This window comes from Esox lucius, chromosome 13 (assembly GCF_011004845.1).
Source record: "Esox lucius isolate fEsoLuc1 chromosome 13, fEsoLuc1.pri, whole genome shotgun sequence".
Taxonomy (NCBI): domain Eukaryota; kingdom Metazoa; phylum Chordata; class Actinopteri; order Esociformes; family Esocidae; genus Esox; species Esox lucius.
In genome coordinates, this window is record NC_047581.1 from 31,444,931 (window position 1) to 31,468,234 (window position 23,304).

A 23,304-nucleotide genomic window follows, 5' to 3' on the forward strand; every position below is an offset into this window, starting at 1 on the left:
TGTACTTTTTTCATTTAATTCATGTCCCTGGTGTTTTTGTGTCACTGAGAATCACTTGATTCTTTTTATTAGTGGCGATGGCACTGACAACAGTTTTGATGATGACTGGAATCATGTGCCTTGTCAGGGACCATCTTCCTCTGGGAGGCTCACAATCAGGATCCCTAATAATCATAGCCGTCAGTGTTTGATATGCCAGCGTCCAGGGGGGGCAACTTTAACCCCCTCCGTACCATTCCGCAGAGATAACTTCAGCAACTTCCTCAGCTTCATGGGCCACCTTGCCTACCAGTGTGACCTGGTGCTCGGCGACTCGGGGCTGATGTCTTACCTGCAGAGTGAGTTCTACGACCTGGCCATCCTGGACGCCTTCAACCCCTGCTCGTTCCTGGTCGCCCACCGCCTGGGCGTCCCCTACGTGGCCTTCTACCCGGGGGCACTGAGCGGACCCCTGTCCGTCGGACTCCCTGGTCCCCTCTCTTACGTCCCCGTCTTCAACTCGGAGCTGTCCGACAGCATGGGCCTCTGGGGCCGCGCCAAGAACCTTCTGTTGGCCCTGCTCGCTCCGGCGGCGGAGGAGCTGGTCTTATCCAAATTCCGGGAGGTGGGCGAGAGGCATTTCCAGACCCCTCCTGCCCTATCAGATCTGTACACCGGAGCAGAGCTGTGGGCCTTCAACACGGACTTCTCTTTGGAGTTCCCCCAGCCTCTCATGCCTCACACGCTGTGTGTCGGAGGGCTGCTGTCCAAACCGGCCAAGGCCGTATCCCAGGTGGGCTCCCTAAACGGGCGACTGTGTACAAAACGTGCTGAAGGTTTTTGAAATGGTTAATCCAGTACTGCTGAAAATACACTAAAATTCGCCATAGCCATTGTATCGCGTCAGATCCAGTGTCAGAATATAACCTAAAATAGCTACTGTTTGAAACACTGCCTGTTGTGCCCTTGAGCAAGGCACTCTGCACTGCCCCTCAGTGTGCGTGTACGTTTGGTTGACATAAATTGTTATATGTTAGAGGGCACAATATGGCAATTACCTCCTGGAATAGGTCCCATGACCTCTCTCCATGGGTGTTTGCAGGAGCTGGAGGAGTTCATCTCCGGCTGCGGCGAGCCAGGCTTCGTGGTGGTCACCCTGGGCTCCATGATGTCCTCCGTGCCCCTGGAGGAGCTACTGGTCGAGATGAACGCAGGCTTCGCCCGGATCTCCCAGGGGGTCGTCTGGAGGTACCACCCCAAGCGCTGGCCCTCCCACTTGCAGCCTGCGTCCAACGTCAAACTGCTGGAGTGGCTACCCCAGAACGACCTGCTAGGTAATACATGGCAAGTTTCCGCCACGCAGGTACATATCTGGATCAGTTTTTCACACTCTCCAAATATAACCATCAGTGGTGGGTGACTTTTTAAACTGACTCCAGATCAGCATCTTTGGGAAACTTCTCAGTACTCTGAGGTTTAATGTCGTGAACATAATTGGAAAAATACATGTGGAATATACATTTTGCAGGCCATCTGATCCCTCCTGGATCTAGAGTTATGTAATCACCTGGGGTAACAGAAGGCTGCCAGAAACATGTTATAACTAAACAATACTCTCCTGCAACTGTGAAAAAATATTATTTAAATACATAAGACTAAATGTTTCCATGTGTGCATCTTAAGGATGAACAAGTATATTTGCCTGTTTTGGTTGGTGAAGCCAGTCTACCTCTGGAAGAAAATCTTTCTGGTCTTATGGCGTAATGGTAGGCTCCTGAAAAGTGAGGCCTGGTTGCGTTCTTTACATCATAGAAGTAGAATGAGTCAACTGGTGGCAGGACGTACACCATTAACCAGCAAGACCAGTGTGTATTTTAGCATTTTCTTTGTAATAACTCACTATCTATGTTTGGCAGGGCACCCTAAGGCCCGACTTCTGGTGACTCATGGGGGTCAGAACAGCGTCCTCCAGGCAGTGTATCACGGAGTCCCAGTTCTGGGCATACCTCTGTTTGGGGATCAGTTTGATAACCTGGTCCGTGTGGAGGCTAAAGGAATGGGGCTGGCCATCAAACCCAGGGACCTCAACAGAAACACCCTGAGTTCCACCATCCAGAGGCTCACTGGGAATAGCAGGTAGAGCACACCCCCCGGGGAAATAATATTAACGTAACATCGAAATCCATTTCTGGGTTTATTCAACTGAGTTGTCAACAAACATGAATTTTACTGTACAGAAACCAACTCTTGATAACTTGTTCTCCACTGGTTGTTGGAATATGATTGGTAGAGCCTCGGTTGGAACCTTGACTGTGTTGCTAGGTGATGAGGATAAAGCTTGTCGTTTGGAAGGGCATTGTGGAAACCGGATGCCCTGGAGGAAGGCTTAATGCAATCCTTTGGGAGTTGCAATGAGACTGGATTAACTGAATATGAGGAAACTGTGGGTTGTTGTGATGAGACAAGATTAACTGAATATGATGAATTGACTGAGAGTTGCGATCAAACAGGGCCAAAAGAAAAGTGATGGGAATATTTTTTTTAACTTCTTTTGTTGCATTTTCTAAAAGAAAAATAGTGTTTTCGGTTTCAGTATTCAGAATCATTCACTTTCTAAATATTGTTTGTGTTTTAAACTTATAGGTTTTTTTTAGCTACCCATTTACACACAATAACCCATAATTACAAAGAAATTTAAAAATGTGCCAATAAATTCAATATGATAACCTACATGTTCTCAAGTATGTATTCAGAGCCTTTGCCAAAACATTCCAAATTTAATTCAGCTGCATCCTTGTGTCTTTGATGTTTCAACTGCTTAACTGGAGTCCACTTGCGGTAATTTTATTTGATTGGACATGATTTTGAAAGGCACACACCTGCCTCATTATCCTGTTATGTTATTGACTCGTCCAAAAAAAACGCATGCATCAAGGATACTGAGTCCCACCATGGAAGAGTTTAAATGCGATGAGACATTTCTATCATAGGAGAAAAGCTCACGTTCAACAACATGATGACGGAGGTGAAGAGGTTAATCTGAGAACCCCTGTCTCCTACTCTCTCTCTCTGTTGGGCTTCGACAGGTTCAAGAAGTCCGCGGTGCATCGCAGCCGGATCCACCGGTCCCAGCCACTGCCTCCGGGACCCAGGCTGGTGCGGTGGGTCGAGCATGTGCTCCACTGCGGAGGCGGGGTCCACCTCCGGCCCGCCTCCCTCCGGCAGCCCTGGTACCAGCGATGCCTGCTGGACGTGGCTCTCATCCTGGTCCTGGTGCCCCTGGGAGTTGTCAGCCTGCTGTGTCTGGGGTGTCCTCGGTTCAGGAGCCGGGGGCGGGAACGTAAAGTCAAACTCCGGTGACAGAGACCCAGGGCCAATCAGCGGAGGGACCTCTGGTTTGTACGACCCTGAACAATTGAATGGTGCAAATTGGTGTAGCAGTGATTCTGTGTGTTATTTAGATTAATAAATGTATTTGTGATGACGACTTTGTTGACCATTGTCATAATGAGGAAGGCCTTCTCCGAGCCAGATAAAATGCAGGATGAGAGCATGACTCCACTCCTTTTTGCTTGGCAGTGATCTCTCATGGACAGATTATGTAAACATGAATTGGACAACAGGAAGCATGAGGTAACCAGCAGCATTCGTTTTGGTGCTTTGGACAAATCAGTATATCTCCTGGGTCAGCGTCTTTCACATTTCAGAAGGGGAGTGGACCTTTGGCCTTGCTTGCAACCTGAAGTTCTTACTTCTGATTCTCTTCTAAAATGTACATGGGCCCAGAATGTAAGACCATGCATCTGACCAATTTCTAATTACTTCTAGTTCTGGTTTACCAATATTAGCGTTCTGGGGAGGTGAGCACAGATCCGGGGCGCCCTGGTGGTTGGTAACACCGAACTGGAGCCGGAACCACCCGGGTGAGCGAGGCGGCCGCAGACTGGCTGAAAGTGGCAGGACTGGGAGGCTCCTTGACTGAACTGAGGTTTCTGCTCGGCCCACGGGTCATCTGATTGCTTGTGACATCCCATCCAGTCCTCTGCACGTCCAGTCCACGTTGGGCCATTGCCCGGCGGCTTTGACCTAGCTGTCCTGGAAATAAGGCTGGCTGCACCGTCACACCTCACGACCATTGGCTCGGAGCCAGATCTACTGAGGACTCTTCCTGTTAATGCACACCGTCTGACTGAGTCCAAGACAGGACGGGGGGCACAGCGAACGGCTGGGTGGGGGTCGGTTTATTGTCTACTGAAGGCCTTTATTAGGGGGACTACCACCTGCACATCTTAACCCCAGCATTTCTTCCAGTCTTCCCCCTTTTACCTCGTCCCTCCAACCCTGAAAGCATCCCTGCAGGGTCGACAACAAGCAGTTTTCTGGTTTACAGGGGAGACAGAAGAGACTTTCAGACGCTAACATGCCGAACTCTGACATCCATCTTAGCTCCATGTTTTACTGGATTGATTGCAGAGGGGATGTTTTTTTTTTTTTGCATCACCAAGGCCACCACATGCAGGTTCTTGTTTCAGGATTGTCTTTGAATGCCCACTGCATCCTCTGAACTGGCCCAGCCGCAGTCCCCGTGAGAACCAGCGTGCGACACCGCCCTTCAGCCCACGCTACGTCCGTGTTGGGGGTTATCCGGGAGGATGATATAGACTTGGCGAACTAATAAGCAATTAGAGGGGCCTGTCAGGCTGATGAAGGTGCCGGCGAGTCGTCTCTCCTCAGACGGGCCCCCGAGGAGGGAGTCTGTGTACAGAGCGAGGCCAATCGGCTGAAGCCATTGAAGTTTGTTGTGGGTTTGAATAGAGAACACAGAGCGGGCATCTCCGGGTCAGTTCCCGTGAAACGCGGGTCGTCCCTGCCATGCCTCAGGGCTAAATTTAACCCCTACGGAGAAGAACACTGGAGAGGCTGGGGCCGATGGACAGACTCTGTGTACGTGGACACCCTCCTGCTAACACAGACAGAGTCGACTGAGTACCAAGCACAACCCTATTCCTTATCTAGGGCACTACTCTGGACCCGGGCCCACTGGGACCCGGATGTGAGCTTTTTCCATTGTAGTCTACGCACAGTCTAGTTCCACATTATTCACATTGAATTCAGTCATATCTTATTGTGGAATGTATAGAGTCTGAGGGTCTCATTTCATTCATCAGTCTCGTTTCATTTGGTTGGTGAGCTACATAATCAAAACTGCAATATTCCGCTGGGAAAATGTTATTGCCCCCACCTACTTAAACCAACACCATGAAAGGGATTATTGGGGTTGGGTGTTTGTAAAAATGAAACCACTGCTCAATCAAAACAGATTTGAATGCTCTTCCCAAATTTGCCAATAAGCACCCAGATGATCCTCAAGAGTTCTGGAACACTGTTCTGAGTCAAAAGTTAACTTTTGAGGCGACATGGGCTCAATTATGTCTGGCAAAAACCAAACACAGAATTCCACATTAGGAACCTCAAACCAATGGTCAAGCAAGGTGGCAGCAGCATCAGGGTTTGGAATGCTTTGCTGCATCAGAATCTCGACAACTTGTCATAATTGAAGCAAACATTCCTACATGTTACTTTCAGAGACTGATCAATAACTAAATTCTTTGATTGCAGTAGTTGTGGCTAGATTGAAATGAAAAGCAAAAGCAAAATGTATTTCGTTTTACATTTTGGGGAAAATGGTTTATTGACACTGGATTTGAGATCATTATAGGCAGTGTGGAGTTTAATAATGCTGCTGACAGATAGCATTGATTGATTGATTGATTGACAATGAAACCGTTCCTTCCAAACATCCTAACGATTATGGTAGTTAACACCTCAGACGTCAGGACGGGGCTACAGATATCATTGAGCTTAGTCATTGGTCCAAAAATTACAGTACATGTTGATTCAAAAATCACAGCACAACACTTGTTGATTCAAAAAATACAGTACATATAAAATAGACATATTTAAATATACAGTATTTATGGAAACAAAACCTTGTAAAATAGAGTAAAATCAGATCGCACATCCATTACACCACATCAAGGCACAGGTGAACCCCTTTGATAGGGGAGATCGTACCCCAAACACTGTTGTATTTCACAGTGGACTGATACTTACCCTGGACCAGGGGCACTGTGGGATGCATGGCAATCACTGAGATGTTGTTGCACAGTAAATAGGGTAAACAAAAACAATGGATGAAGACCAGAACGTGAGGACCAATACTTCATCAGGGGCCCTAATGTATCTTTTTCTAAGGTTAATGTTCAGTCGTTCCAAAGGTAAGGAGGTCAGCCAGGGGTTTGTTCTTGGGGCACCACTTTCTACCATTGGAGTGCTGATATTAGACCAAGACCCCTTGGTTTATGTACACATATTCAGTAGGATCTAAAAGGCTGAACTGATCCTAGACCAGAACTCCTGCTCTGAGACTGTTAATAAATACAGGGAGCAAGTATTTCCTGTAAATGCATCTACAATTCATTTCAATTGCTCTATCCTAATCGCATTTGTTGCAGAAACTTTCCAACTTGTGGTGTAGTGTATTGAGGTTTGAAAATGCTTTTTCATTTACATGTTAGACTTGATTTGTCATACTGAAAAACATATGAACCTCCCAAAAAACTTTGGACTGATTATATTACAGCATGTATACAGGTACATCTCAAAAAATTTGAACACCATTTTAAATTTAAATTTTTTCCATAATTCAAATCAAAAAGTGGCACCTTCATATATTCTAGATTTTTAACACAGTGAAACTTTTCAAGCCTTTATTGTTTCAATCTTGCTTATTACGGAAATCAAAAATCCATTAACTCAAGTATTAGAATAAAAAATTAATAAAGAAATGTCGACCTGAGAAGAGCTCTAATCAGCTAATTAACTCCCTGAGCCTTCAGTACACAACCACAATCATGGGGAAGACTGCTGACATGACATTTGTCCAGAAGACACTAACTGACACCCTCCAAGAGGAGGTCATTGCTGAAAGGGCTGGCTAGTCGCAGAGTGCTGTATCAAAGCATATTCATTGAAAGTTGACTGGAAGGGGAAAGTGTGGTAGGAAAAGGTGCACAAGCAACAGGGATGACGGCAGCCTATAGAGCAGAGGTGTCAAACCGGTTCCACGGAGGGCCGAGTGTCTGCAGGTTTTTGCTCTCTCCTTGTACTTGATTGGTTAATTAGGTCACTGATTGGTTAGTTTCTACCCTCACCTGGTTATGTAGGTATGAACTAGGAACCAATTTATAGGAAAAACCAAAAACCTGCAGACACTCGGCCCTTTGTGGAACCGGTTTGACACCTGTGCTATAGAGGATTGTCAAGCAAAGCCGATTCAAGAACTTAGAAGAGCTTCACAAGGAGTGGACTGAGGCTGGAGTCAGTGCATCAAGAGCCACCATGTACAGACGTGTCCAGGAAATGGACTACAAGTGTTGCATTCCTAGTGTCAAGCCACTCCTGAACCAGAGACAACGTCAGAAGCAACTTACCTGGGCAAAGGAGAAAAAGAACTGGACCGTTGCTCAGTGGTCCAAAGTCCCCTCGTCAGATGAAAATACATTTTGCATTTCATTTGGAAATCAAGGTCCAAGAGTCTAGAGGAAGTGGAGAGTGGAGTGGTGAATCCAAGTTGCTTGAAGTCCAGTGTGAAGTTTCCACAGTCAGTGATGATTTGGGGTGCCATGTCATCTGCTGATGTTGGTCCACTGTGTTTTATCAAGTCCACAGTCAATGCAGCCGTCTACCAGAAGATTTAAGAGCACCTCATGCTTCCATCTGCTGACAAGCTTTATGGAGATGCTGATTTCCTTTTCCAGCAGGACATGGCACCTGCCCACAGTGCCAAAGCAACTGGTAACTGGTTTGCTGCCCATGGTATTACTGAGGTTGATAGGCCAGCCAACCCGCCTAACCTATTGTCAAAAGGAAAATGAGATACACCAGACACAACAACACAGACGAGCGGAAGGCCACTATCAAAGCATTCTGGGCTTCCATAACACCTCAGCAGTGCCACAGGCTGATTGCCTCCATGCCATTGATGCAGTAAATCATGCAAAAGGAGCCCCGGCCAGGTATTGAGTGCATAAATTAACAAACTTAGAAAACTTTTGCAGGAGTTTTGAGTAAATTAACTGATTACAGCCCTTCTCAGGTTAATATTTCTGTATTATAAATATTTTATTCTAATATTTTGAGATACTGGATTTTTGATTTCCATGAGCTGTAAGCCGTAATCATCAAGATTGAAACAAAAAAGGCTTGAAATGTTTCACTATATGTGTAATTAATCTAGAATATATGAAGTTGAATTACGGAGAAACCACGATATTCATTTTTTTTTAAATGCACCTGTAGTTAGACACCAAAGGCAAACAAAGGGTAAGAGATGTTAGTCCCAGGGCTTTTAAACAGGGAAGGTGTCACAGTCTTCCCTGAGGGCTTTGATTCCCCAGCTGCTTCCCCTCCGTGTTGCGCTCAGACACCGTAACAAAACTCCTGAGGGCACCAGGGGGCAATGTCCTCCTGCTGTGTACCTATGACCGGGTCAGACCACAGGGAAATAATGAGAGACCAATTGCATGCCTTTCCTTATTTCTTGTCTTCTATCATTACTCAAAATAACTGTTTTCCCACACAATACCGTTATCAAATTGCCTGGGGCCCGGCCAATTTGTGCTCTCTTGCCCACTCCTTATGGAGTTTATGGCTTAACAATACAAATGTAGGCAAAAGCCCAAAAATGGTCTGGCCTAGTCATACTAGTACTATTTATTTCTACTGATGTCTGGGGCATAGTACCGCTGGGTAGAAGATCCGGGCACCTGGTGTCTAGCGTTGCCCAGTGTAATCTCCACCCTCTCTCCAGGTCAACTGGGCAGCTGAAGACAACAAACTATTAGCATGCAATGATAATAATGTCTGTTAACATACAATTAGCATGCAATAATATGTTGGATAACATACAATTAACGTGAAATAGATAGATCGGTCAAAATTGGTCAGCCTAAAAACACCCGAAACTGGTTGAGCCGATTCAAACATGAGACTTCCTGTTGTACTCCTTTCTAAATATATTCCTGTTGTGCTCCTTTCTAAATATCTTCCTGTTCTACTCCTTTCTAAATATCTTCCTGTTCTGCTCCTTTCTAAATATCTTCCTGTTGTGCTCCTTTCTAAATATCTTCCTGTTGTGCTCCTTTCTAAATATCTTCCTGTTGTGCTCCTTTCTAAATATCTTCCTGTTCTACTCCTTTCTAAATATCTTCCTGTTGTGCTCCTTTCTAAATATCTTCCTGTTGTACTCCTTTCTAAATATCTTCCTGTGGTGCTCCTTTGTGAAAACGTTCTACTCACTTTCACAGTTGTTGTCGGGAGAGTCGTCATCCCTTAACTCGGAATATCCATTTCTGTTTCTCCCCAGATTTCGTTGTTCGCCATAGCGTTCTCTCCATACCTGAAAAGTAGTTTTTCAATGAAGATGCCTTTAGACACAGAGTTATCATTTCTCCCACTAATAGCTTAGGTTAAACTTAGGGTAATATAGGGGGGGGGTAATATAGGGTAATATAAGATCATGGGGCTACTTTTGTAGTCAAGGGTCACCAGTTAAGTATCCTAGAGCAAAACTGTCAGCAAGTCAGACCCCCCCTGGGAAATGTGGCAGATTTTTGGGTGGTCTATGCCTTTACGTTGTAGCTTGGCTAATGTTTCAGTCTTCAAAGTAGCCTAATGGGAAGATTTTTTTTTTTATATCAAATCAGCCTAACCTTGACCACAGAGGTTTGGGTTGACTCTCTTGGGCTTTCATCCCACCGCTATATTGATGTCAAAACGTATACAGTGGGGAGAACAAGTATTTGATACAATGCCGATTTTGCAGGTTTTCCCACTTACAAAGCATGTAGAAGTCTGTATTTTTTATCATAGGTACTCTTCAACTGTGAGAGACGGAATCTAAATAAAAAATCCAGAAAATCACATTGTATGATTTTTTAATAATTAATTTGCATTTTATTGCATGACATAAGTATTTGATCACCTACCAACCAGTAAGAATTCCGGCTCCTACAGACCTGTTCGTTTTTCTTTAAGAAGCCACCCATTAACTGTATTAAGTGCACCTGTTTGAACTTATTACCTGTATAAATGACACTTGTCCACACACTCAATCAAACAGACTCCAACCTCTCCACAATGGCCAAGACCAGAGAGCTGTGTAAGGACATCAGGGATAAAAATGTATACCTGCACAAGGCTGGGATGCGCTACAGGACAATAGGCAAGCAGCTTGGTGAGAAGGCAACAACTGTTGGCGCAATTATTAGAAAATGGAAGAAGTTCAAGATGACGTCAATCTCCCTCGGTCTGGGGCTCCATGCAAGATCTCACCTTGTGGGGCATCAATGATCATGAAGAGAGCTGGGACCAAAGTCTCAAGGAAAACCATTAGTAACACACTACGCCGTCATGGATTAAAATCCTGCAGCGCACACAAGGTACCCCTGCTCAAGCCAGCGCAGGTCCAGGCCCGTCTGAAGTTTGCCAATGACCATCTGGATGATCCAGAGGAGGAATGGGAGAACGTCATGTGGTCTGATGAGACAAAAAAAACTCCATTCGCTGTGTTTGGAGGAAGAAGAAGGATGAGTACAACCCCAAGAACACCATCCCAACCATGAAACATGGAGGTGGAAACATCATTCTGTGGGGATGCTTTTCTACAAAGGGGACAGGACGACTGCACCGTATTGAGGGGAGGATGGATGGGGCCATGTATCGCGAGATCTTGGCCAACAACCTCCTTCCCTCAGTAAGAGCATTGAACATGGGTCGTGGCTGGATCTTCCAGCATGACAACGACCTGAAACACACAGCCAGGGCAACTAAGGAGTGGCTCCTTAAGAAGCATCTCAAGGTCCTGGAGTGGCCTAGCCAGTCTCCAGACCTGAACCCAATAGAAAATCTTTGGAGGGAGCTGAAAATCTGTATTGCCCAGTGACAGCCCCGAAACCTGAAGGATCTGGAGAAGGTCTGTATGGAGGCCATCAATTGCAAACAAAGGTTTCTGTACCAAATATTAAGTTCTGCTTTTCTGATGTATCAAATACTTATGTCATGCAATAAAATGCAAATGAATTACTTAAAAATCATACAATGTGATTTTCTGGACTTTTGTTTTAGATTCTGTCACTCACAGTTGAAGAGTACCTATGATAAAAATTACAGACTTCTACATGCCTTGTAAGTGGGAAAACCAGCAAAATCGGCAGTGTATCAAATACTTGTTCTACCCACTGTATCTACAACTAATCCTGTCTCACTGCTCATGACTGAGCAGCAGTGTTAGCTAACATTTATATTGGAAAATGAAATGCCAAGCCATAGGCACACAGCAAGGCATGAAATATGCAAATAAGGGGAAATCTCCACCATACTTAACAGAAGGAACAGCTGTTTTTGCCAACCATAACCAACAGCAAAACTCAGGAACACGTTAGTAATTTTTGATTGTTACATTTCCATGCAGTTTAAGCCAGAATAAATGACTTTTAAACATGTTAGCTTAACCTTGCAGGTAGAGACAGCATCAAAACACAGAGCATCAAAACACATCTTACCAGCACAACTTTTGCCAGGAATTTGAGGTACATCACACATGCATCTTTGGTGTGTCATTAGTTAAAGCACCCCTACTACAACAGGTAAACTGAAACTATGAAGACATTTATTCATTCAACATAAGGTTGGCGATACACAGAAATTTACTGTGTGTAATATTCTGAGAAATAAAGTAGACATTTCTGTGTATTGCCAACCTTATATTGAATGAATGAAATAATGTCTTCATGGTTTCGGTTTACCTGTTGTAGCAGGGGTGGTTTCATTAATAAACTCCACTGCAACATTGGGAGTGAGGCAGGCAGATCAGACGTTCAACTAACATCGAGGTTTAGAAATTGTACGGTCCACTTTAGGGGTGACTGAAATCATATTACAAGATTCTTCTAATATTCATAATGTTATGACCCTCCGACCTGTTTTCACCTCTTTCGGGGGGTGATTCGAAACCCTGAAACTAGACCTGTATAGAGGGGAGTATTTTCAACAGTACATCCGATGATCTGGCTGCTGGTTACTGCAATACCAGGATTGATAGTGATCTGTAGATGTCACCGGTGATCAGAAAGAGACTCAAAGAAGAAAAGACAAGCGCTCACTTGTTTCCAGTTCTGTCCATCCTCTCTTCTCTGTCGTCGTCTTCTTTCTGAAAAATAAAGAAGAAAAAAAGTGAATGGCAACAGCCTTCCCCATCTCCATCCACGCGTCTTCCCAGGGTTGGAGACCCTCTCCCAGCACCAACATTAACCAATGAGAAACTGACACGCAGATCGGAGTCTAGGGTCGACTACACTTTACAACGACACCTCTTTTGATGAGCTCCTTTCCTTCGTCCACCAGGTCGGAGGTCAAGTCGTTGCTCTGACTCATGAACTGTGTGAACCCCAGGAGGTTGAGGCAGTGGGTACCCAAGCTGAAAACACAAGGGGGAAGGGGGGGGATAACCAGCTAAAAATGGCAATCTGGTATTCTCTATTTGGACTTCCAAAATATAACTTTTCTAATCTAGAGTATTGGTTTTTGAATCCGAGGACCCCTTAACTGTCAAAGGGCATTAGACAAGGACCCCCTACAAAAAAAGGAAACCTTTGGAGAGCTCCACAATGTCTACCAGTGACAACACTGCTATTCTACACATTTTGCCATGACTTATGCCACATCTTTTATCCCCCAATTTTGTGATAGTCAATTCGTAACTAAGGCCCTGCTTCATCACAGCAACTCCCAACGAACTCGGGATAGATGGGTCTCTCCCGCAGCACATCCAGTGCCGTTCTGGTTCTGATGAAGCAGCACTAGCTTTTTTGGCCCCTACGTTTGTTTTGGTTCGGGGGGCCTTCCCACCTGCAGCCAGAAATGCTAAATGGGTTGTAATGGCCCCCTGGGGGTTGGTTCCCTGCATGCATGTCCGTAATCAAACCTTGACTCCCATTGTGACAAAGTGACACGGCCACCTGCAAAGGCCACCTGCACGCGGATTAAAAACTATTACTGTCAGTGCGTGCTGACATTGGACAACATTTCATGATGAAGAATGTTAACATGCTATGTTGTTTGGCACCACAAAAATCTTCTGAATGGCGCTATTCAAAAGCTGTGAACAAAAAATTCTGTGATCGAAGAAGAGTGTTTTCATGTAAAATGATGTAAAAGCATAGGATTGTTATTTCCACGGCAACCGTTCTACCTGGTGGGGTTTTCATTAAAAACGAAGAACAAAGATATCATTTAGGAAGTAGTTCACTAACAGACACCTGGACGGAGACTGACCTGCAGAAAGTGGCGATGCAGAGTAGTAAGACCAGCATGGGGTAATATATGTAGAAGCCATCCGCGATGAAGGGCAGGAGACGCATCGAGCCCATGATCTGGTAGACACACAGAAAGATGGAGTTGGAAAACTGTAGACCCCAGTACCCGGAAATCCTACACGCTCAGTGTGATCAGGACTTGTTTTCCTCTGAAACAAGATGCTCCGCGCGATCACAACTAGTTTGTAAATAGCACTCTATTCCCTATACCTGGAAATGGCTCTGGTCAGATGACATGCACACTGGAATGGCCCTGGGGTGGCTTAGTGGTCCGGTGTTTAAATCCTGCCTAACACCTGGTGGTTGTAAGCCAGGGAACGTGTTCACCTCCAGTGCGCGTGTGCAGGCGTAAATGTACTGACTGAACAAGTGGCGTGATAAGTCACAGAACTCCACCAAATCTGCTGTGGAGTTGTTGCAATCGCTCAAGGCCAATTGGACATAATGAGACAAAACAAAAACATACACTGATAAACTGAACAGGATGCCATTTGAGCCGTGCCCAAGTATGACTCACTGAGGTATACGCTGTCTGTATTCTCTGCTGGTGAGAAATGGTGGAGTCCATGTGGATCAGACCCAGGAAGTTGAGACACAGTGGAGGGGTCAACCGACAGAACAACCTGCGAATACGAGTAAACTGAAAATGTGCACATTCTGTAAAGTTCTCGAACTAAGCTGTATCAATAGTGAAACACACATAGACTGAAAATGCGCACACTGTGTAAAGTTCTAAAACAAAGCTCTATCAACAGAGACACGTTTGGCGTCTGGGTTTACAGCCTCAGCACGACTTCTCTCAACCTCAGCAGGACTTCTAGTGGAGGCATTCCGAAAATGGACGCCGCGGAGCCACAGAAGAGGGTTCAGAAGCAGAGGGGGGACCTACATTCCACTGAACTGTAGGCTGTAGGCGTCTGTCTGATGGTGAGGAACCAGGTAGTAGTAGTTGAAGACTCGAATGCGGAACACGGTGGAGTAGATGCACACACACAAGAAGAAGATAGTGACGAAACACGCCATCTGGTGGTGGTGGACGGAACATCACAACAATCATGGGCACCGAGAACAAGTACAGTGGTATTAGATAAGGACATGCTCAGCACACCGGACCCGCGTTTGCCGCTACTGTAACGCCAAATATCACAAACGGACCGGCGCCCGGGCGAACGGTGAACACCTCAACTTTAACCACACACACACACACACACATGCGCACAGACACAGCTAGCTAGCTACCTCTATGTAGAGGTAGTTGTGGTCTCTTTCCGCTATCTGAATCAAGACGGCGAAGAGCGAGAGGACGGGCTTGGCGCTGAAGAAGGTGCATTCGGACCACACCACAGCTCCGGACAGCAGGGAAAGCAGTAGTGCCATCAGCCGGTAGCACCATGTTCGCAACACACACTCCCAGTACCACTCTGTGGAAAAAGTCAGGGGTGTGATCATTAATAAAAATAATAATAGTAATGTGGCTAATTGTTTTGCAACAGAAACAGTTTGCTCTAGGAGTTAAACAGAGGGAACCTGAGCCAACGGTACATGTGAGGAGGGACTGTCCCGAAATATGTCTGAGCAAAATATTTGTTTTCAATGCATATGGGAAGATTTCAGGCAAAGTGATTGTGCGTGTGTGCATATACACTAAAATGGATGACTACGAAGAGCCAGACCTTTTAACGATGCAACAAAGTTCAATAAAGTGGAGTTTCACATCCCAGTCTATTCACACCAATCAGAGTTGGACATGTTCAAAGCAGACAGTAGATAAGCTGATCTAGGATAGGCAACAGACACAGAGCAGTGTGTCCTAAACGCCACCCCACTCACTACTGCTGACCGCAGCCCTGTCTCCAGTCAAGATTTACTGTAAGGGCAGTCATCAATGTCTCAACTCACTTGTGAAGTCAGAAGGGGCTCGGTCAGAAGGTCATTACCCAGGGAATGCGTGCCGTTTGGGAGGCATTCAGAGGGATTTTAATCTCTCACACCCTGCTTCAACTCACCTACGGTGGGTGTGTAGAGGCATCTGCTGGGCCAGCTAGGCGACTGGCAGGAGTTGAAACTGCGGACAAACTGCTGGGAGGGACTGGTCAGGTTCCTCTGCACGTCCTCTAAGTGGAAGGCCTCTTCCAGGAGGATGTCCCACTGGACCAACGTTTGTCTTTGTCTCTGACTGGCATTGATCACCTGGACAACACAACACCCAAGTCAGACAAAATGGGGCGATGTTTCCTGTAGCTGGAGATCGGGGATCAGCTTGCTCTCCTCCAATCCCAACATCAACGTCAGTGGGGAAAACGCTAAACTGAGCCAGGATCAAACTAGTTCAACACTATGCAGACTCAATTTATTTTCTATCTTATTCCTGCATGGATAATAACACTCGTCTGACACGTAACCAGACTCTCATTACATTTACATTTTAGTCATTTTAGTCATTTAGTAGAATTACCATATTCTTCTCCAGTGACTTACAATTACTGAATTAATCTAAACACACATCATTGTTGTGGCAAGTACATTTACCTCCAAGTTGGTGCCAGCAGGACACTCATCAAATAAACAGTACCATTACATGGGAACCTTTTCTGAAACGTGCTTTTCAGAATGATAATAACCTGCTTGTGAAGCTTCGTTAGGCTCCTTTTAGAGGGGTAGATTGTGTGTGTGTTGTCATCCTCACCGTCCTCCACATTCCTCCTCTGCATTTTGTCTTGGATTTCTCTGGGACACTAAAGAGGAAACGATGCTCTTACCGGCATCCTAGATCTCAGACTTACTCATTAGTAATAATGGTTATGTTATATTATACAACGTTTGACTCGTTTACAGTTACAGGTATTAAACTCTTCGGATATTATTACCTTTTTCAAAATAGTGTCAATGCACTTCCTTAATGGATGACTGTATCCAATAGCGTCGCTGGAATTGGCCACTTCCTGTCACAGAGGAAATAGTTTTCCAGTTAATGTCAGCAAACACTGCATTGATTTGTCATCTTCCAACAACTGGAGTGGTGCAAAGCAAGAACTGGGAGCTCACACTGACAACGGCTCCCCATCTCTTACACACTCCGGACTAGCATTAAGAAGGTGCCATTTCGCTGAGGTGACTTTAAAAGACCATAGAACTCTCTTTAGAACTCCGTTCTCCTCCCCATCTCACCTGCATGGTGTCCTCCATGTTCTCCTCTGCATCAGCCCTTTCGGTCGCCAGCTTTGCCACTTTGAAGTAGGTCTTGGCCAACAGGTAACCATGGCGAGAGGAGTTCCAGTATGACCGCGGGATCTCCACCAGACCGTAACCTAGCAACAGCACCAAGAGGAAAAGCCCCCAGGTGTTGGCGGCTGCAATGCCGATGGTTTGCAGGTCCCGCCTAGAAGAAAGACAAGTTGGCAGGGTTTGCTTACCAATTTAGCTGTGCGATTTCATGTCAAAGTCTGATCAATAGGGTTTCACTCACCATGTTAGCTGCCATTTGGGATGGACTGCCACGTAGATAAGCAAAGAAGAAAAAATGAGCAGATAAGTTCCGTAGTAGATGGCATTCTCTATAAGAGCCGTCTTGATCTTTCCAGATATTGAAAAGCCCCCAGAACGTGCATAGGATTGCATGAAGGGGAGCAACAACCTGTAAGCAGAAATGGAAAGAACAGGCAGACGGACAGACAGACAAACGGAGATAGTCGTGTGGACAGACAGTCAGGAAGACAGACAAATGTATGGACGGGCAGACAGACAGACAGGCAGGCAGGGAGTAGGGAAAGACAGGCAGACCAACAAGTCAGACAGACGCACAAATATATATGAGCCAAAAATGTAATTGAAAAATACTGTATCAAAATGTTTCCAGAGGGCGGTGTGACGGAGCTCACCAGGTCAGACACTGAGAGGTCCAGTAGACCACTCGCCAGAACCCCGGCAGGATCCCATCTGGAATGTAGCTCCATGGCATGTGACACGCTTTTGGCGTGCTGTCATAAAAGAATTTCACAACTTTTCAACCTCAAATCGATCACCATGAAATCAACAAAAATGGCAGGTTCATGGTGGGAATCCTGAGACTTAATACTGAGTGAAATTCCTAACACAACGTATTAAATGTGACCTTTCGGTGAGACACGTGACTCCGTTACATCGAGGCTGACTCGAGTGCTAGACTTGAATGTTGTGGATGGTTTCCACAATCTGTCGATAGTGTTGGCGCCAGTCTACTGCCTCCATCAGAACACCCACTGGCTGTTATCATAGCTTGGGAGACTGTGTGATTCACAGCCTTGTGAGAGAAGTGTTGCTAAACATTTGCCCTGCCATCGTTCTGAGGGTGTCTCCCTGTGTTGGCTTGTATTAGACCTAGACAGACTTTTTATGAAGTCAGTCAATGACTGCTCTTGTCTATATTTCACCTGAAAGTTACAATGTAAAAAAAAAAATTCAAGTGCCCCTTTAAGCCCTTTCAGTAGCATAGGTCATCCAAATAAAACATGACACTCTGTACACATTGTAATAGAAAGCAACAATAAAACTGTTGCCACATGTTCTAAAGTTGTTAAGCCATGGTCCTTTAACTGAACTGAAGCCAGGAAACAAAACAAAATTGGTCCAGAATGTGATAAATGGGGCTCTAGGAAATGGAACTGAATGGGTTCTATGGGACTGAATGGATTCTAGCTGAAGTGTGTGTGAATCCCCAGGACCAGAGCCACAGTTACTGTACCTGGTCGGGTGGACAGATGACCGGATCGTCTGATTAAAAGGGGGTTGGCTGGCCAGAGTCCCGGGTCTCTCGTTGTCAATCCTGCACTGGTTATAGATAGTCTAAAGAACTCACACACACACACACACAGAAGCATAAACACACAAGCATACATCACAGAGCTGTAATTCACTTCAGCAGCCCTACAATATGGAATGGCCCCCTCTATAGAACGGGAATCAGCCTCCCTTCCTCAGTCTTTACCACTGTATGACTGGTGTGGTGTCAGAGGTGTGTACTGTACGGGCAACTTACCGTGCTGACATCCAACGGGAGGGTGAAGACGATGAGGAAGCAGAGGTACCAGGAAAGGAGAGTCCCGAAAAGGACCAGGGGGTGTTGCTTGCGAAAGTCTCCATAGCGATGCAGAAGAAACAGCGCCAGGAAGAAGACCACAACTATCTCAATGCCCAGGGATCCCACACTCATGCTGCAGCTTCAGGGTTGCTAAACCCATTCACCAATCTGGCGCTATCGGCTTGTTGACCCTGCGCCGACAGACTGCTATTAAGAAGGGCAGATAGACAGCGAGAGACAGACAGGCAGGAGGTATTTGAGCATTAGCCTTTGGTTTGCAATTGGTTGTTTTCTGTATGTAGGGTCCGTGATAATTGTAGCCGTGAAATGGTAAATATCTACGGCGAGCAAATCGAAGGCTGCGAGATACTGCTCATGTTTACCCGTTATTTATAGTCTCCTAGGCAAACGTGTTGCTTGTTGCCTCAACCCCAAATTCCACAGTACTCTTTCCCAAGGTCTGAGATTTCGGTGAGATACCCGTTCTGAAATCGGTTCACAATAGAACGTTTAAAGTTATGGGTATGCTATTAGAAACAAAAACGAGCGTGTAATTAAGATCAGCAGTCTATAATAAGAAATGTATGTTGATTTCATTCATTAAGGTTTACGTTTCATCAACAACGAGATACAATAAAAACAATAATACAATATTAAGCTTACCTAGATTTTTTTGACGCCTGGTTTAAAATTATCCTTGTCTGTCTCTTCTCTAACACCTGATAATAACATCGCGTTCCAAAACGTGAAATCAGTGAACACATCCTTTGTCAAAGATGATATAGTACGATATTGGAAACCAAGACCTGAAGTATCCCATATTCGTTTCTGCGCAGTCTATTTACTGCCCCCGCTCATGCTAGGGATGTCCCAGACATCCCAGAGCCCTGCGACGGGAACAAAAAAAAAAAAACCCAGACGTACTGACCGCGCAGTCTCCGGGTTGGTCATCTCGATTATTCTCTGCGGTCACTGTATAGAAACCAATTACGCAACACTACGCATGGCTGGACTTACGTGACATGTCGGGAAATGTAGGCTTTGACTGTCGACAACGGAAATCCTTTCACCTAAAAAGGCGAACTACTTGAAAATATTCTTTACCCAGTTATCCAATTAGGTGATTTCAAACTAGAAGAAGTTAACCTAAAACACTACCAACCTACTGCAAAACGTGGATGTAATGTCGTTCACTACTCACTACACCTTAATATCTGTGAGAGGATTAGGACGACAACCATCATGGGACGTTTGTTATTGGCCGATCCACATCATATTGAGTTATCATAAATAATGCAATTTGATTGGAAGATTCCCAATCGACTGCCAGTGTTTTGATCCTTTCCAAATTGCTCTGTAATTCAGGGGCCATCTTAGATTTGAACTACTACTACAAATCGGTCAACTGGACATTTATTTTTCTGGGAAACCAATCAAGGCATATGCCTGCTGAAATATAACTAAGGGGTCACGACACCTTTATTTTGATAAAAAGCTTACTGGTGGGTCAAAATAAGTGTTTTAATCATATTTATAAAAGCTATACAGTGCTTGTTGATACTAACATTGTTTACAAAAACTAAAGTATAGAATACATGTTAGACAGACTGTACATCCAAAACACTCCCAAAAATGTATAGAGAAAAATTATCTTCAGGTTAATAATTAAGCGATAAATCCCATTCTGTGTATTCATAACACCAAGATGCTAACTGACTCACTCTGCCACATGAAACAGCCTGTATCCTTTAACAGTTTTTACAGTGTTCATGTGTTTCTCATTTCCTTCTTATTTCCTCCTGCTTTTTCATTTAATCGGTGGAACCGGTTAGCCCTGTCCTCATAACTCTCAGTCGTCAGCATTCAAGGCAGCCATGTCCAAACATCCACACGTATGGGTCCTCTGAGCCCAGAGTTCCAAGCAGGTCGAAGCACACGGCTCTGTCCTCCAGGAGAATGTCAAGCTGTCCAATGAGGTCCAAGCAGAGGTGTTCCAGCAGACTCAGACACACGCCCCAGTCATCCACCCTTTCAGGACCACCGAGTGAATTTAACCACAAGGATCCGAAAATGTCCAGAGACTGTGGCCAGTCTTCAAGCAGGTCCGCCATTGCCTCTGTCCTGTATAACTGGGATGGTGAATCCAGTCGGGTCTCTGGCTGTGAAGCTGTGCCTAGTTCGTTCATGGCCAGGCTCATTAGGAGTAATAAATGGCATCCATGCTGTTTATCACGATGGGACAAGTGTTATGTCTCTCTCCCACTCTCTCTCTAATTCTCTAACTCATCTTCTCTGGAGCTTAGTGGAGCCATCTGTCTACATCCTGAATTTAACCACCTTCCCCATTGAAAACACACGCACACACACACACACACACACACACAAGCATGCACAGACTAACACACACAGCAAAAGAGCCTGACGAACTGCAACGGATTAGTCAGTACTAAGAAGAGGCTCATTGGCCCTTGGTTCACAGGAAGTGCCCGGAATTTCTCACTTCTGTCCCTCCAAACCAACTTTTAAGGTTTACACATCCTCCTATTCCATCATACATTCATTGAGGGAAGTTGGAGAGGACAGAGACGTTGGGGAAACGTTTTGCCCTTTTCTGCATTTACTACAAATTACCACCAGGTGGTGCTCATTATCTCAAATTGGATCTTTGGAGTCTTATACCTGGCAGAAGCTGATACCTCCGGAGGTACTTTTTCTTTATATTTGATGCTTTTAGTATTCGGGCACTGCCTGAGTGGCACATTCAATATCTCCATTCAGGTTCTAGTTCTTTTTACACTACTCAAGAACATTCTTATACAGAAGACCATTCGGGTTGTAGTTCTTTATACAGAAGACCATTCAGGTTGTAGTTCTTTGTACAAAAGACCATTCAGGTTCTAGTTCTTCATACGCTACTCAAGTCAAGTCTGTAAGTAAATTTGAGCATGGGAAAAGGAGCTACTGCCTAAAGCTAGAAATGCCAATCCTACTATAATTGATCTTCTACCAACAATCCCTTCTATTTCAACCCTTAGGTAATTGACACATCCTTTAATCCTCCACAAAGTTCTAATGTCTGAGATTTCCTGTGGTTAAGTAACCCCCCCAGTTTAATTTGATCGATCTCACTAACCTACACAACTACATATGGGTTGGTTTACTCACTCTGTAAGCATTCTGGGGGTAAAGTGTGACAGCAATCTGCAACTTGGTTTTGTTAACTTGACTGATGTGTTATTATGAGAAAACACATAGAGATACTAAAGCCATTGAATTGTTCTCAGCATGATACTGATGGCTTCTTAGGTCAATCGAACAATACATTTTCATGCCAGGAATAAAAAGGTTGGCTCTCTTTATTCTCCTTTCTTATAGAGGGTAACCTTAAACATGGCGTGAACAAAGGCTATCACCCCCAGGTCCCTTGGCGCCATAACTATCAGACCATGGATTTGTGGGAAAGGAACTGTCCCTTCAGCCCCAGTCGCCGATCAAATTGAAAAGTGACCCCAACCGAACAGATTAATGAGCACACTGGATGATTCCACGTGATGTTCAGGAAGACGTGTGTGTGTTCCTCTGACCCAATGCCGTCCGACATTCACGGCCGTCTCTGTTGCTGCCACTCAGGACGGAAGATTCAGAAAAGTAACCAGCCCCGGGCAAATGTGAGCATGTCCATTCAGTCACCAGAATAACTGGCCGTCCTTGTTCCTGGTCCCTGCACAGCCCCGAACAACAGGCCGCGGCTATGCCGAGGACCTTGGTTTGAAGTTCGATCCATGGGAAACCCGGGGCACAAAGATGCGGCGGGACAAAGCAGACACAGTGCTGACGGTCCCCAGGGTGGCATTGTGGAGCACGGCTCCCAGAACCTGCCCCAAATTCAGCGCCCCCCTGGGAGGGGCCACTCCCCGAACCGCCAATGGCAGCCGTGGCCAGGAATATCTCCACAAAGACGGATTGGTTTACACCCTGAAATCGAGGGCTGGGTGTGGGGGGTATTACACAGAGAACAGGCTGGTCTGAGAAGCTTTTGTGACTGGATCCTTTGCAGCCTGTTTCTTGCCAGGACCGGGGTAAGGGGGCTGTTTGAGGGGGAAGGGATCAGTGACATCACTAAGTGGATTTGAGTTGTGTTGGACGGATCACAGATAGTGGGAGATGCACGGACAAAGCTGCCCAGCAGTTGAGAATTCCTGGTTTCATTTTCCAGGCTCTGTCCCTGGGTGCCAAGTGCACGTCCACACTTACAGTCGATAAACCTGTCCTTTCATCATGTCAATACGTTCACATGCTGCAGGTGACGACTGAGATACTGGGAACAGGATAGAATGCAATTGAACGTTAATTTGCCTTTCATTTGACCGAATGTGTCAGAATCACGTGAACGTGTGTAAGAAAACTAGACTTGTTTGCTTCAAAAACTTTGATTTGATGATCGATCACAGGGCAGCTGCCGATGACAATGACTACCATGAGTTCCTAATATCTGAGCCTGATCAGATGGGTTGGAAACATTAGGATCCTTTCTGTTCAACATTCCATTTAAAAAAGTGAATCCTCGGGAAGTCACCAGGGCCAGATGGCATTGCAGGCCGTGTCCTCAGGGGTGGAATGCCACCTCCATATTCAAACTTTCCCTGTCGCTGTATGCAGTCCCCTCCTGCTTCAAACAGACCACCATCGTCCCTGTACCGAAGAAATCTTCCATCACCTGCCTGAACGACAACCGCCCTGTAGCACTGACCTCCACCATCATGAAGTGCTATGAGTGGCTGGTCAGAACCCACATCTGCTCCACCCTTCCTGACACCTTGGACCCCTTTCAAT

The 23,304-nt window shown here is 45.4% G+C and overlaps 2 protein-coding genes across 4 annotated transcripts; one reads left to right on the forward strand and one right to left on the reverse strand.

Moving 5' to 3' along the window:
- Window positions 1-13: 13 nt before the first annotated feature.
- LOC105014595 (UDP-glucuronosyltransferase 3A1) lies at window positions 14-3,463 on the forward strand. Its single transcript, XM_020052199.2, has 4 exons — window positions 14-772; window positions 1,082-1,313; window positions 1,896-2,115; window positions 3,066-3,463. Exons 1-4 carry the CDS (start codon window positions 272-274, stop codon window positions 3,337-3,339), a joined length of 1,227 nt encoding a protein of 408 aa, XP_019907758.2. The 5' UTR covers window positions 14-271; the 3' UTR covers window positions 3,340-3,463.
- A 5,298-nt stretch (window positions 3,464-8,761) lies between these two features.
- On the reverse strand, window positions 8,762-19,332 carry lmbrd2a (LMBR1 domain containing 2a). Of its 3 annotated transcripts, none has more exons than XM_034296204.1 (18): window positions 19,135-19,332; window positions 18,855-18,956; window positions 18,430-18,662; window positions 18,136-18,236; window positions 17,294-17,392; window positions 16,882-17,049; window positions 16,584-16,794; window positions 16,283-16,357; window positions 16,037-16,150; window positions 15,422-15,605; window positions 14,655-14,836; window positions 14,305-14,438; window positions 13,933-14,038; window positions 13,375-13,472; window positions 12,411-12,517; window positions 12,204-12,250; window positions 9,340-9,439; window positions 8,762-8,864 (listed from the first exon to the last, which is right to left on the reverse strand). In XM_034296204.1, the coding sequence occupies exons 3-18, from the start codon at window positions 18,601-18,603 to the stop codon at window positions 8,815-8,817; spliced, it is 1,950 nt and encodes a 649-aa protein (XP_034152095.1). In that variant the 5' UTR covers window positions 18,604-18,662; window positions 18,855-18,956; window positions 19,135-19,332; the 3' UTR covers window positions 8,762-8,814. The 3 variants fall into 3 exon arrangements, with proteins under 3 accessions (XP_034152095.1, XP_034152094.1, XP_034152093.1); XM_034296203.1 differs by having other exon boundaries at window positions 18,430-18,675; XM_034296202.1 differs by having other exon boundaries at window positions 18,430-18,678.
- Between the last annotated feature and the right edge of the window lie 3,972 nt (window positions 19,333-23,304).